This window comes from Thamnophis sirtalis, unplaced genomic scaffold (assembly GCF_051295495.1).
Source record: "Thamnophis sirtalis isolate CommonGarterSnake01/CBP01778 unplaced genomic scaffold, rThaSir2_p1.2 scaffold_1, whole genome shotgun sequence".
In the NCBI taxonomy this organism is placed as follows: Eukaryota; Metazoa; Chordata; class Lepidosauria; order Squamata; family Natricidae; genus Thamnophis; species Thamnophis sirtalis.
The window spans coordinates 155,544,032-155,558,728 of NW_028261381.1; the positions used below are offsets into that span (position 1 = coordinate 155,544,032).

The 14,697-nt window shown below is 41.6% G+C and overlaps 1 protein-coding gene across 8 annotated transcripts in view; it reads left to right on the forward strand.

The window, feature by feature from the left end:
* NIN (ninein) overlaps positions 1-14,697 on the forward strand; it is a 144,092-nt gene that overhangs the window by 60,133 nt on the left and 69,262 nt on the right. For all 8 annotated transcript variants that reach the window (XM_087728676.1, XM_087728685.1, XM_087728710.1 and 5 more), the window contains exon 4: positions 708-877. In XM_087728676.1, coding sequence (XP_087584802.1) covers positions 708-877 — 170 coding nt within the window. The remainder of the gene's footprint in view (positions 1-707; positions 878-14,697) is intronic.

Below are 14,697 nucleotides of genomic sequence, written 5' to 3' on the forward strand. Positions count from 1 at the left end.
AACATGGGCCAGTCCTGGAGTCTGGGGATGGCTCTGATGAGGGCTCTGCGTCGAAGGCAGAGAGGGGGCCAGAGCCATATGCCAGTTATCAGCTGCCTTCAGAGTCAGACATCAGTGAGGCAGATGAACTGCTGGAGCCTGTTCCCAGTGTGCACATGCGCAGTTGCCAGACGAAGGGAACATCTAAAGAACAGGGGTTGGCTTGGGATTAAGGCCACAGGTGAACGATGAATCGCCCCTCCCAGAGGAAATAAAAGAGAAGCAAAAGGGGAGTGGAATTTGCAGGAGACAATTAGTTTGCTTAATTGGCTCGTGACTCCCCTACTCTCCTTTCCAAGTTTTGCAGATATCAGCTTGGCAGATATCTCTCCAATCCAGATAAGGTCTGTGACTATAAATAAATCCTCCCTTGAAAGACTTTGCTGGAAGTGAATGAGCAGAATTCACAGTAAATTAATAAAAGGGTTTTTTGTTGGGACCAGGAATTTGCTTCATGCTCTTGGGAAGCCTAGGTTAGAACAAATCTAACCAGGCGTTTCTCAACCTTGACCTCTTGAAGATGTATGAACTTCAACTCTCAGAATTCTGGGAGTTGAAGTCCTCACATCTTCAAGGGGGCAAGATTGAGAAACACTATTTGCTGTTGCAGACAGGCTACAGCCAAGTCTATTCTGTTCTTAACATCATGGATGCCATCTCATCTCTAGATTCTTCACCTGAAGCCCAGCCCAAATACATCAAGGATGGAAAGCGCTATGGGAGGCGATCCTTACCAGAGTTCCAGCAATCCGTGGAAGAATTTGCAGAGGTGACAGTGATTGAACCTTTGAACAAGGATGCCCTCTCCTCCCGCCTCTCCAACAATGACTGTGATGAGGTAAGGATTTAAAAGCAAGCCAAGTGGATGGGGAGAAGGGAGTCTGGATCTGAGATTGAAAATCCTTCTGTGTGCATGTGTGGAAAGCGTTTTAATGTTTCTTCCAAGAATTATGACATTTTAAGATACTTCAGCTCCCAGAATTCACTAGCCAGCATGCATAAATTCAAAGTTTCTGAAGTTGAGAAGAAGTGCTGTGGACAATGGGGCAAAAGTTTTGGTTCCTAAAGTCCATCTCTTCATACTGCAGCTCATTATAGTTTCTGGCTTTATAGGCACCCTGGAAAAGCACATTGAAAAAAAAACTTTAAAAAAAAGGAATTAAGAATGAAGTAGAAAATGCAAATGTAGAGAAACTTAAGTTGAACTAAAACAACATAATTATGTTGCATCTTAAAACCCACAGGCGACAGTGGCATAGGTCTGCATGGATCCTGATCCACTTCATAAGAGAGGCACAGTTATACTCTTGAGAAAATAATATTGTGTTAGGACTTTGCAAATGTGGGAGGGTTGCTTTTATACATAGCCGTAGACTTGCAGGTGACCTAAGAGTTCCTCAAGTACAGCTTGCTGCATACTGCAGGACTCACTACGTTATTGCTGATAAATGGCTTTCTAGCCTGTTTAAAAGCTCTAGTGAAGGAAATAAAACATTTCCTACAATAACCTATTCCACTGATTGAATGTTCTTAGTGTCAAGACGTTCGTCCTTGAATCTAATCTGCATCTGCAGCCTAGAAATTTCATCCCATTAGTTCTACTCTTGCCCTCTGTAGCAAATAAATTTATTCAAAATAATATAATATTCCCTTGGATATTTGAAGACTGGTGGTATATTTATTTCAATGTCCTCATCTCAAAATAAATATAGCTAGATCTTTTAACATACCTACATTCCTCATAGGACTTAGTTTCCAGTCCTTTCATCATTGTGGTAGCTTTCTATGGACTTGCTCAAGTTTATCTGCATTTTCAAAATAGAGTTTGCAGAACTGAATGCACTGCTCCAAGTAAAGCTTGATTAAGCAGAATTGGGTGGGATAATTACTACTTATGTCTAGATTCTATGCTTTGCTTGATGCTCTTCAACATATTGTTGATCTTCTTTGCAGTTGCATTATATATTTGGGAGATGTTGAGCTTGTGATCTGTTAGTATACCCACATCCTTCTCACGTGTGCTATTCTTGAGCGACATTTTCCCCATCCGGTACAAGTTTCTTTCATTTTTCTAAACATGCCTAGATGCATAAATTTACATTTCTCCCTGCTAAATTTCATTTGATTTGTTTCTATTCATTGTTCGAGCTTAAGTGTTGAATTATTTCCCTCTCCTCTCTAAACTCCTGTAGCAAAGAATCCTACAAACACACATATTTACACACTTTTCAATAAACCATATTTAAAGTTAAGCAAGCTATCACTAGGTCTTAACCTGGTTAAGCAATTAAGAACCAACTACTGATTCCCTTACCACATTTTTGGCCCCACTTGGCTCCCCAAACTTCTGTTGCCCCCCCCAATGAATGACTTTCTTAATGAAGAAACTTCTGCAGGAAGAATCCAGAAACATTTGCTTCATCTCTGGTCTTCAAGAAGCCTATTTCATTATTTGTTTACCAGAAGGCTCTTTGAAAATTAACAAGACAACTATTCTCTGAGATTTTTTTCTTTCCAATCCACAGTATGCTCATCATATTGCTTCCATCCTAAATTTGATGAGTCAATTCCATCCCATCCCATCACACTGTGTTCTGGATTTCTGCCTTTGGTTAACATCTGTTGGCAGAAATTGTTCAGCTTTTTTGTGTTTCTGGATTTCAAGTGTTGCTTAACATTTTTCAGGTTTTGAGAGCTGCTCTGAAGCAAGAGACAAGAGCAAGTCATTTTACTCTTCACAAATATCTATGTGACCTGCAGAATTGCCATTTTCTAGTGGAGTTCTCTCCTCTCGCAGCTGCTTCTTTTTACAGGTCAAGTGGGTAGAAATAGTCCAAATGCCTGAAATGCAAACGCATTCAGTGTGAAAAGTTTAAAATTAGAATTGTTCATGTAGAAAATACATTACAAATGGAATCTAGTTGCTGTCCAACTTTCTTTCTAGAATCAAAATGCCAGAGAATCATCCAACTTAGCAAATATCAAGATCTTACTGAAAGATTGCCAAGATTCTAAAGCAAATAGTTTAAAGGTTGGAGCAGATGAGGAAGGTCTTAGCTCTTCTCTGGACTGTTTTTTTGTTAATGCCCCAGGTCAGGTATTTATAAATTTTTCATGATGACCCAGCATTTGTCAGGGACACTGGAAGAATGGCTGGAGGGAAAAACCAAGCCTTCAGTGCAAATGCAGATTGTTCAAGGATGTTGTCCACTCTAAGTGGCGTGGGGAGAATTGATCCCTTGGGCTGTACTTCCATTCCTGCTTGAGGCTCATGTACAATGGGAATGTGATGCCCATTAATGAAGAGAGATCAAGGAAGTATTTGTTTGAATTGGAAGTTACATTACTGATCTTAGCAGCTCTCTCTCTCTCTCTAAGTAGATAGATATTCTCACATATATTTTAACCCATGTTTGTGTACAAGCACATATACACAATTCTTCTGATAAAGGTGATGCAGTCATTCTTCTGATAAAGGTGATGCAGAGACTTCATAATGGTACCCGAGATTCATTTTGGAGTGTATTCAGTCATAGAACACCTCGGAATATTCCCTGTGATGGCTTTCTCTTCTACTATTTCTTTGCCATCACAGACAGAAGAATCATAAGTGAATTATAGCTATAATGTGACCCCCTTGCTTGTTCAAACTGGGTAGAATTGATAAGGAAAATGTGTTCATTCACTAAGTCATGTCTGACTCTTCGCAACTCCTTGAACCATAGCATGCCAGCCTCCTCACTGTCTCCCAGAGTTTGCTCAAATTCATATTCATTGCATCAATGACACCATTGAACTATCTCATCCTCTACTGTCCCCTTCGGCTGATGAGAAAAAAGGTAAACTGGTAAATGCTTCAACAGGCAATCAACAGTTAGGAAAAAAAAAACTAACCTGGTCCTGGTCAGTCACTAGTACCGGAATTGCCATCTTAAGTCTTGTTCTGCTCCTAGGCACCTCCAAAATTCAAGGAGGATGAGCACTCACAAAATGGTGGCAAGTATGAATGGAGCTATGGCCCAGGACAATGACTAGTGACTTTTAAACTTATGGTGAATTTCTTCTTGCCTTGTTTGTGCTTATCCTTTGCCTCAAAATGGAATGCAGTTCCAGCCTTACTTTGCAAGGAACATCCAGAGGACCCAGAAGCAAACTAAGAGAATTCTTAGTGCGTTCAGAGAGAACTTTATTAGCTGCCAAGAGTGAACTGCTGGAACTGCACATGGACCATGGACAGTTAGCTATGGGAAAGATTATCTTTGGACAAAGGCCACAGTTGTAACCACTGAGCATAGTCCTCTTGCAATTTTAGGAAAGACAAAGTTGAGCCAAAAGAATATTCCATAAATATTGTTTCAGCCAAGTACTAAGTTGCTGCAGTTGAATCATAAGTAAGTCTGATGTCCCAGTGAAGATGTTGAACTAGGTTTGCGGAGATCCATGGTCTCCTCATAGTAATGGAAGGTTACTATATGATTTAGGACTAGACACTCTTTCTCAGCCAACCTACCTGAAAAGGGGGAAAAACTGGAGGACAGAATGCACTATATGATTTGAGTTTCTGGAAGAAAGTAGGCTATACATCAAGCAAATAATAAATCTAACAAATAAAAGAGTAAGAAAAGGAAATAAATGACGGAATGGTCTTTTTACAACCACATCCATCCATCCATTGTGGAGTTGGAAAGGGCCATTAGGGCATTGAGAAACCCTTGCTCCAAATTCAAATCCAAATTAAAGCATCCTTAACAGATGTGTGCCTGGTTTCCATTTGAACACACTCATCATCTTCTTGGATAATTGGGTCCATTGTCAAACTGTTCTTATCATTAGGAATTTTTCCCCTAAATGTTTGCAGATCTCTCGATCTCTCTCCTTCACTCTCTCTCCCTTTCTTTCTCTCTCTCTCTCTCTCTCTCTCTCTCTCTCTCTCTCTCTCTCTCTCTCTCTCTCTCTCTCTCTCTCTCTCTCTCTCTCTCAGCTGTCAGCTGCTGAAACATAATCAAGGTCTTTTAGAATTACCATAAGGTCCAGCTGTCCTAGCACTGCAGTGGTCAGACAGAAGTCACCAGGAAAGCTCACAAGACAATTCAGTGCACAAAACCATGCCTCTGCTTGTTTGCTGTAGGAGCCAGCAACCTAAAATATACAATCTCTAATTATAAGATTTGGCATAGCAATTAGACTGTTTGAATGAATTTGCACAACATGTTTAATTGGTTGTTGGACTGATCTATTGTATGAGTTGGCACAATATTTTCCGCAGGCTCATATGCTAACCAAAGGAGCTGAGTACGCACAACATGCAAAATCACCCCAAAAATAATCTTGCTTAAAGATAATTTGGTGTAGTATGTTGGTCAAATGCAACTGTTAAATTGTTAATCTTGCTGAATGTGTACATTTTTTACTTGATTTAAGACGTTGGGTGGGAGATTGGTGTCCTATGATTGTAAAATAGGAGTACAAGACAGCTGGATATCTTTGTCTAGATTCAGAAATTAAGCAAGATCAGCCTGGTTAATACTTGGATGAAAGATCAATAGAGAAGCCCAGGGCTATTTTTTTTAGTGCAATAGGAGCTGAGCTTCATTTAAAGGCACTTTGTCTTTTTTATCATTCTAAAAAGCTGCACACATTTCACATTATTGTGATTGCTTGGGGCATCTGGAATATAACTCCATAACAGGTTTATTACAAAATAAATAATCCGAGCTAAGTGTAGGCATTTCGACCCTGTAGCTAAGCATAGACCTTTTGACTACAAGATCTTAAAGAACTCCTGGTTTTGCTGAGATGGGGAATGGGATAACTTTGCTTTTTCTTTCTCTCTTTGGAGACAGCCATAAACAATGGCTTCATTTAGCTAGGGATTAACAACCCCGCTGAAAGGAAAATGTAACTCAAGGTCAGCGTGCATCAAGAATGGCTCACTCAATGTATCAAAATGCAAAATATCCGTATGTCTGAAGAATTTTCAGAATCAGCAAGAGTTATATTTCGCTAAAGTGCAGTGCAACCAAGAGACGTCGATGCGTTTTTACATCAAGTGGGCATGATTTTTAGATTTGTGTCACAGAGTCTAAAGCCTAAGTGCCTGGACATCACGAAATAGCAGCATGGTATCTGTGCATTTGATTGTTTTAATTAATGATATATTCCGGGGGAGAAGAAAAGGCTGTCGTGCGGCGGCAGATGGTCGGGTGGAAAGAGGGAACCCTGAAAGAAGGGAGGAAAGATTGCATTAAGGAATTCTGAACCACAGATGCTTCTGTAGGTTTTGAGTTTGGTCATTGTGAAACTTTCAGCCATCTGTTCTTTGGGCTAGCAAAGGCTTGGGTCTATCAAAGTAATATATTCCTGGAATCTCGCATGGGCAAGGACGTCCCCCTCCTCCCTAATGTGTGTGACCCTCATCCAGCTGCAGAACAATAACTGCCTGTATGAGAGTACCTGGCATGGCTGGAGGAGGAGGAGGTTTATGGTCCACAGAATCCATAGAGAGTGTCCCCTTTTGTCTTAGCTGCAATCTGTTGGCTTGCCTTTGGGGGCAGCCATTTTGGGTTTAGTGACCTCTGACCTCATTTGCCTTCCCTTCACAATGAAGCTCTTGTTGAGCATGGGGTATGGTAATGAGGAAGCGTGTGTGCAAAAGAGATCTGCCAGCTGAGACTGGTGTGGCAGCATCCAGATACAATGGGGGGCCCTTAATACAATTGGGGGGGGGGAGTGGAGATGCTTGTAAAAGAACAGACTTGCCAGAGCTTTGCCCTCTGTGTAGATTGGTCATCAAAATTAAGTTGAGGTTGACAGGTGTGTGGATTGTCCTACTATGGATATGGACTTTCGGAATATCATAGGAAAGGGGGGTGCTCTTTGATGAAATCCATTTGATAGGAAGACGGCCAGAGCATCATTGTCCAAAAGCCCCCCCCCCCATTTATTTCTCCTGCTTTTTCCTTCCCTCTTCTTTTTCAATTATCCTCAACACTTTTCTGGAATTTCACACATTCTTTTCATCTTCTTGCAATGTTCTGTTCACTGCAAGTTGCAAATATCTAAACACCTTTGGGCCTGTTTGAGGCTTTGCATCTCCCATTACAAACCTCTCCGGTTGTTAAGATCAGCAAAATAATTTATTTTAAAGATCTCCTCGTGGCAGCCCGGCTCCATAGGGGGCTTTTGACAGCTAATGTTGCCCAGGGTGAATTAATGCCATCCCGTTGTTTTACTTTCCTGTGATGTGATGTGATAGGATGTGATGATTTTAAGAGCTAATTTGCTGTAGTGGTTAAGGAACCAGGGTAGAAAACTAGAGACTGTGAAAGCTCTAATCCCTCCTTAGGCAAGAAGCCAGCTGGGTGACCTTGGGCCAGTGACATCCTCTTGGCCCTAGGAGGGATGGCAAACCACTTCCAAAATCTTGCCAAGAGAACTGCAGGGATTTGTCCAGGCAGTTGCCAGGAGTCAACACGGACACAGGAGCCATTTTTTAAAAATGATTTTACTATATTTATCATTTTAAATTACATTTAAAATTAAGAATGTTCGAAAACTATGGAGACTCAATTGATTTTAGTCATATATAAAACTAACTACCATATTTTTCGGAGTATAAGACGCACTGGAGTATTAGATGCACCAAGATTTTGAAGAGGTCAATTTTTAAAAACCGTTTTGCACTCTGCAGACCTCCCAAACTCTCTGCATTCTTCATTTTTTTTTGTGAAAAACAGGGCATGCAGAGAGTTTGAGAGGCCTGCAAAGGGCTCCTGGGGGCTTGGGAGGCAAAAACGAGCAAAAAACGGCCCGTTTTTCACTTGTTCTCCCCCCACCCCAACCCCCAGGAGCACTTTGCAGGTCTCCCAAACCTCTGCATGTCCATTTTTGTAAAGGAGGTGGGATTTCGGGAGGCCAAAAATGGTGTATTCAGTGTATGAGACACATCCAGATTTTCACCCTCTTTTTTGGGGGGAAAGTGTCTTATACTCCAAAAAATATGGTAATATTTTTGACATGCAGGGGAAAACCTCCCTCTTGCATTGCTCCAGGCGATGAATGCACTCCTTCGGGAATTGTACAGGTAGCCCTGGCTTACGACCACAATTGAGCCCAACATTTAGGTTGCTAAGTGAAATGTTTGTTCAGTGAGTTTGCCCCATTTTACGACTTTCCTTGCCATGTTGTAAAGTGAATCCACTGTAGGGCTTTAACATGGGCAAGCTGTTGTTAAGTGAATCTGGATTCCCCATTGACTTTGCTGGTCAGGAGGTGGCAAAAGGGAAATCACATGACCCCGGAATACTGCAACCGTCATAAATATGAACCAGTGGCCAGCCATTTGAATTTTGATCTCATGGCCATGGGGATGTTTCAATGGTCGTATACGTGAAACATAGACATAAGTAACTTATTTCAGTGCCGTTGTAACTTTGAAGGGTCACTAAAGGAATTGTCGTAAGTCGAGGATTATCTGTATTCTCTATATTCTTTCAATAGAGTATTTCTAAAAGATATACAGTAATCAAGCTAGTTTGTTAGTTGCCCATATGGATTATTTTTCATGTGTGTTTCGTAAGGTTCCCTTCAGCAAGATTTATTGAGATGAAAAGGGTGGGGGAGAAATAATTTCAACAAGGGAAGTATTTTTAATTTAAAACTAATATATCTCCATGTACTTTGGATTGGAGACTTCTTTATTCTCTTTCTTACAGCCTTCCTATGAACCAGGGAAGAGGGGTTTGTAGCTGGTGGTTTGTATTCATAGTCTCAAAATTATCTGCCTGGGAACAGCATTTTCATTGTGCCTCTTTCACTAGGTTTTAAACCATTCAGTGATTTCAGAATCTATTTATTATTAATTTGAATATATGTTTTTAGTATTTTACATTCCATTTTTTTTGTTTTGGAAAAATAAAGTGCTTGCCAAAGTAGAAAGACAGGGGATTAATAAAATAAATAATTTCTGTTTGCATTGAAGAAAGAGAAAAAGATTGATGAATAGAAGGAGGAACTACAATACATACATATAGCCAAAGATTACATCTTCTTACAATTTGACCCAAAATAACCCAAAATAAAAATAAAGTGCTTGCCAAAGTAGAAAAACGGGGGATTAATGAAATAATTTCTATTTGCATTGAAGAAAAAGATTGATGAACAGAAGGAGGAACTACAGTACATACAGCCAAAGATTATACCTTCTTACAATTTAACCCAAACAATATTCTGTGTGAAGCATGTGCAAAGACCTTATTGTGATTTTTTCCAAAACATTAGTACTGAGAAGACGAGCCCATTAATATCTAGAATGGTCAGAGGTAATGGGGTCTAGGACTGTTCTCCTTGCACCCTTTGCCACCCCTAGTTCGCCCCCAGGGTTTCTCCCCCAGTCATTCACCTCTACCATTTCCCCTCCACGGTTAGGCCCCTAGCTGTTCGTCCTGGGCAATGGGACCCAGTTTCTTCCATCCCAGGCATGGACCTTTGGGAGAAATACTGTTCACCCCGGCCTTTTGGGCTCAGGAGACGGTTAGCTGCCAGCCAATCGGCGGAAGGGAAGGAAGAAAGAGAGAGCGGGGAGGGAGAAAGTGTTTTGTGTCGAGTTTCCAGTTGCCTCGGGTCTGAGCTGGAAAATCATTTGCATTTGCATTCGCCCACCCTGAAATGTTGGGGAATAGCTAGAAAAACCTTTGCAATCCCCCCACCCCAAAATGTTGGGAAAGAGCTAGAAAAACCTTTGCAATTCCCCCACCCCGAAATGTTGGGGAATAGCTAGGAAATCCTTTGCAATCCCCCCACGCCAAAAGGTTGGGGACCTTTGCACCCCCCACCCTGAAATGTTGGGGAATAGCTAGAAACTCCTTTGCATTCCCCCTACCCCAAAAGGTCGGGGAATATTTGTGCCAAGAGGGCCTTTTTCCTCTTTCTCCCTCCCTCTCACTCTCATTCTCCCTTCCCTTCCTCCGATTGGCTGGCAGCTAACTGTCTCTTGAGCCCAAAAGGCCCGGGGTGGACAGTATTTCACCCAAAGGCCCGTAACAAAGAGCCTGGGACGGAAGAAGATGGGTCCAATTGCCCAGGACGAACAGCTAGGGTCCAACAGTGGAGGCAAAATGGTAGAGGTGAATGACTGGGGGAGAAACCCTGGGAGCAAACAAGGGGTGGCGAAGGGTACGAGGAGAACAGTCCCATTCCGGAGGTAATTACATAATATAACGCAGTATTTCTCAACCTTGGCAGCTTTAAAATGTATGGACTTCCAGCATTCCCCACCCATCATGCCCTTATGATGGCTAGAGTTGAGAAAGAGTGATCTAAGATATGTTCTTCTAATCTCATGCCACCCAGATGAGTTGGAGTTCAGTCCCTTTATTTCTCTATCCACTATAGACTTAAGATCTTGCAACAGTTCTCTCATCCATATACACCTGTGAACAGGGAGGGTTGCAATGATGGAATCTCAACTCCTTCTCAGCCTTTCAGATGATGAATAACAGAAACTGTAATACAGAGCTTTTCAAAGGCAGGGGACCTGATCATTATTCTTCTCGTAGTGTAGTAAGAATTTTCATGATTTCAGTTTTGCCTTAAGCAATAATCCCCAAGCTTTTGAGTACCAGGGACAGGTTCATTCACTACCTAGATCCCACGCACGTGCAGATGAAGCTTCAATCACTTGCAGTTCCTAATGGACCGCAGATGGGTATTGGTCCATGGACTGGAGTTGGGGGAGATCCCTACCTTAGGGCATTAGTACCTTTCCTGGCACTTTGCCATTCTTCCCTCAGATCTGATGTTCATATAGATTCAGTTTCTTGTTTCTTTTGCTTTGTATCAACCAATGGAACAGAAGTTGCCTTCGGAAGTTGTGGGAGCTTCATCACTGGAGATTTTCAAGAGGTGATTGGACTGCCATTTGTCAGAAATGGTGTAGGGTCTCTTGCTTGGGTGGGGGGTTGACCAGATGACCCACAAAATCCCTTCCAACTCTGTTAATCTAATTTTATTTTTTTATATACTGTATATACCTGAGATGCTGCTTTAAAACCCTGCAGCCTAAATATCCTGTTGACTATACGGGCCTTTTTTTTTTTGCAGCTGTGGATATAAACAGTGAATTGCTTCATAAACAGCTTCAGAGGCAGATCTCCTAGAATCGCATTGGGAGATATTATATCACTTCGGTTACAACTGTGTTTTGATGCCTGTTTTAAAAATAAATCAACCATTTACTTGTCACATCGGCTGAGTCTTCGCTACTGTCAGATTCTTACAGCCCAAAGCTCTCCATATGGAATGACAGATGTTGAGCCCGAAGAAGAAAAACAAGCTCCCAAATCCTTGAAGCAATCATTTGTTCTAGTTCTAGATTGGCAGGGATTAGTTACGGAGTTCACTCTTCCTGTTGTAGTTTGGAAGTAGCATGCATATTAGAAAAGTAGAAATGCTTTTGCTTACTCCTCGGTCCTGTCCCTTTGCAAAACGAGACGGGGGTCTAAATCTTGCAGGAAAATCTGAGTAAAAGGGGGGGTCTGCTGCTGAAGGTGCTGAAGGCTCTCCTGCCCAAATGTTTGGGTTCATCTTTTCAAAGAGTCAAAGAGTGCACTGGTCTCATCCCTTTCCCCACTATGACTTTTTCATGTAAAAATGGACCTCTTTTCTGCTTTATATATGAATGCGGGTAAAGGTAAAGGTTCCCCTTGCACATATGTGCTATTTGATCCCGACTCTACGGGGCGGTGCTCATCTCCGTTTCAAAGCCGAAGAGCCAGCACTGTCCGAAGACGTCTCCGTGGTCATGTGGTCGGCATGACTAAACATCAAAGGCGAACGGAGCGCTGTTACCTTCCCACCAAAGGTGGTTCCTATTTTTCTACTTGCATTTTTACATGCTTTAGAACTGCTAGGTTGGCAGAAGCTGGGAGAAGTAACGGGAGCTCACTCAGTTACATGCCGCTAGGGATTCAAACTGCTGAACTGCCGACCTTTCTGATTGACAAGCTCAGCCTCTTAGCCACTGAGCCACCGCTTTCCTGTATGAATGGGAACTTTTGCCACTGTTTTCTTTCCTGTATGAATGGAAACTTTTGGCACTGTTGGAAGAAATGTCCATCTGGGTTCAGTTCCAAGTGGGAAGGAATACTCTGGAAACATGGAGAGTGCTTGGAAAGATGGTTTAATGGTGGACATGATCATGTGGGGATTTTTGTGGGCAAAGAAAAAGCATGTGGGTGGGAGAGAAAGAGATATTTATACCTTCTCTTGTGCCCCACCTTGGAGCTTCTTGTTCCAGTGTAAGAAATGTATTCTGATTGGTGTCAGACTCCCATGGGCTTGAGTCCCAAGCTTGGTTGAATCTTACTGGATGATGTAATCTCCCCAAGTGCCATGTGGTGAGTTTTGTTGTCAAATGGGTAGAGAGCTAATCCTACCTTTGTTGGATCCTGGGTGAGGGCATTTGCTTATGAATAGACCTAGCTATCTCTCTATCTCTTAAGTGCTGACATCTGCTGTGGGCTATTGAGGAGAGTGGGGGCTATTAAGATTGAGTCTGCTTCCTGCCTAAAAAAATATGTTTCTCCATTTCTCATCCAGGGAGGTTTAATATTCTGTCTTTTTAATATTTCCTAGAATATTTCATTCTTCTAGGAGAGGGATGGGTGCTAACTTCCTACACCACTTGATGCTTTTTTTGATGGATTTAATGAAGGAGAAGGACTCAAGAGTCCTGATAATGCAGAGATCTTGCCTTGGTATTCAGCCCTGTCCTTAGATGGCTTGTTTGCTAGATGGTGACAGGAACATCTGGTTGTCTGACCAGATGTCTATGGATATTCTCTATTATCCAAGTCATGGTTGTCTGATCTTTCTTGTGTGTGCAGGAAGCTGAGAGGGGTTTCCTAACCTTCTGTGGACAGCACTGGTAAATTTCTATACTGTTAGATCAGCACACACATGTACAGAATCTTTCTTTCTGCTCCTTCCTTTATTTTTGTTGTGCTACGACTTTCTTCTCTTGCCTGCTTTTGTCAGGGGAAGAGATGTGATGTTTACCTATCCGCAGGAAGGTGTGCTTTTTCCCCACAGGACCATGAAACATTTTAATAGGCTAATTGGAGAGAGAGGCTGCCGGTTGTTCATGTACTTACATTACATATGAAATACTTTCATATTACATCATTCGTTCATTATTGGCACAATGCCATTGTTATGTAATCTACACAAATGACATAAAGTGGCACAAAATTACACAAATTGTGTCATATGCATGAAGACACATTAAGGCAAATTCTCGCCAGAATTGGGCCTGTTGCATGCAGAGTCTGTTCTGCTAAGATCTGCTAAATTGAATTTACCCTGCATTTTAAATCCATCCATGCCATGTGAAGTTGTATAATCTAGGACTCTGTAATAATCCTGTTTGTTTGTTCTATATCCTTTGGGGGGGGGGAAATATCCTTTTACTGCTCATGCTCAGGTTCTGAATAGATTGTATAATCCTGGCCAGGGCTATGTTGGTTCTGCTCTTTGTATATTTGAATTCCTAGGGCTTTGATTGGGGAGGGGCAAGGATATAGTGTATAATGTAGTAGCTGTTCTTCAAAATGTAAGAACGCTGCTCCCTGGGTATGTGCCTCCTTGGTTTTCCCCTCTGCCAAATGGGAATGTTGAAAAATTCGTTGCATGTCTTAAATGTTGTGGTGGTGCAGTGGTTGGAATGGAGTATTGCAGACTAACTTTGCCCACTGCCAGGAGTTCGATCCTGACTGCCTCAAGGTTGACTCAGCCTTCCATCCTTCTGAGGTCAGTGAAGTGAGAACCTCTCCACTCGGAGAGTGATGTAAAGCACTATGAATGGTATATAAGTCTTAAGTACTATTGCCAGTGCTAGTGCTAGTGCTGTGTCAGTAAAAAAAAAAATGGCATGGTAGGGAATATGCCCAGCATGATTGTCCTTTCTTCTCCTGCCATTTTTTTCTTTTATATCAAGGTTGCCCATCTCTTCTCTCTCAAATCTGAGGCATATAATTCCTTGAAAACAAACAACCTAGTCCCCCTACATAGCAAACATCCATATGTATTAATTGTGTCCACCTATCTGACAAAGACAGAGACTTGAATGTGGTGTCTCAGTGGCTAAGATGCTGAGCTTGTTGATCAGAAAGGTCAGCAGTTCGGTGGTTCGAATCCCTAGCATCACATAACGGAGTAAGCTCCCATTACTTGTCCCAGCTTCTACCAACCTAGCAGTTCGAAAGCATGTAAAAATGCAAGTAGAAAAATATGAACGACCTTTGGTGGGAAGTTAACAGCATTCTGTGCACCTTTGGCGTTTAGTCATGCCAGCCACATGAAACGGAGATGAACACCGCCCCCTAGAGTCGGGGAAGTCTCGCATAAATATCCGAGGGGAACCTTTATCTTTACCTATCTGAAAGATTATTTTTTAAACGGGTCCTTTTTGAGCTCTTTGTATTTTTAAAATATTTTTTTAATTTTTATTTAAAACAAATACAACATCCTTCTTTACATGCTATAGAAAGTGTATCAGTTGGTTACAAAAAGACTTTCGTGCATCTCTTCCCCAGTCAATAAACATAATTCATATTAACTTAAGTATTTTAACTCAAATATTTATACATGTCACCATCATCA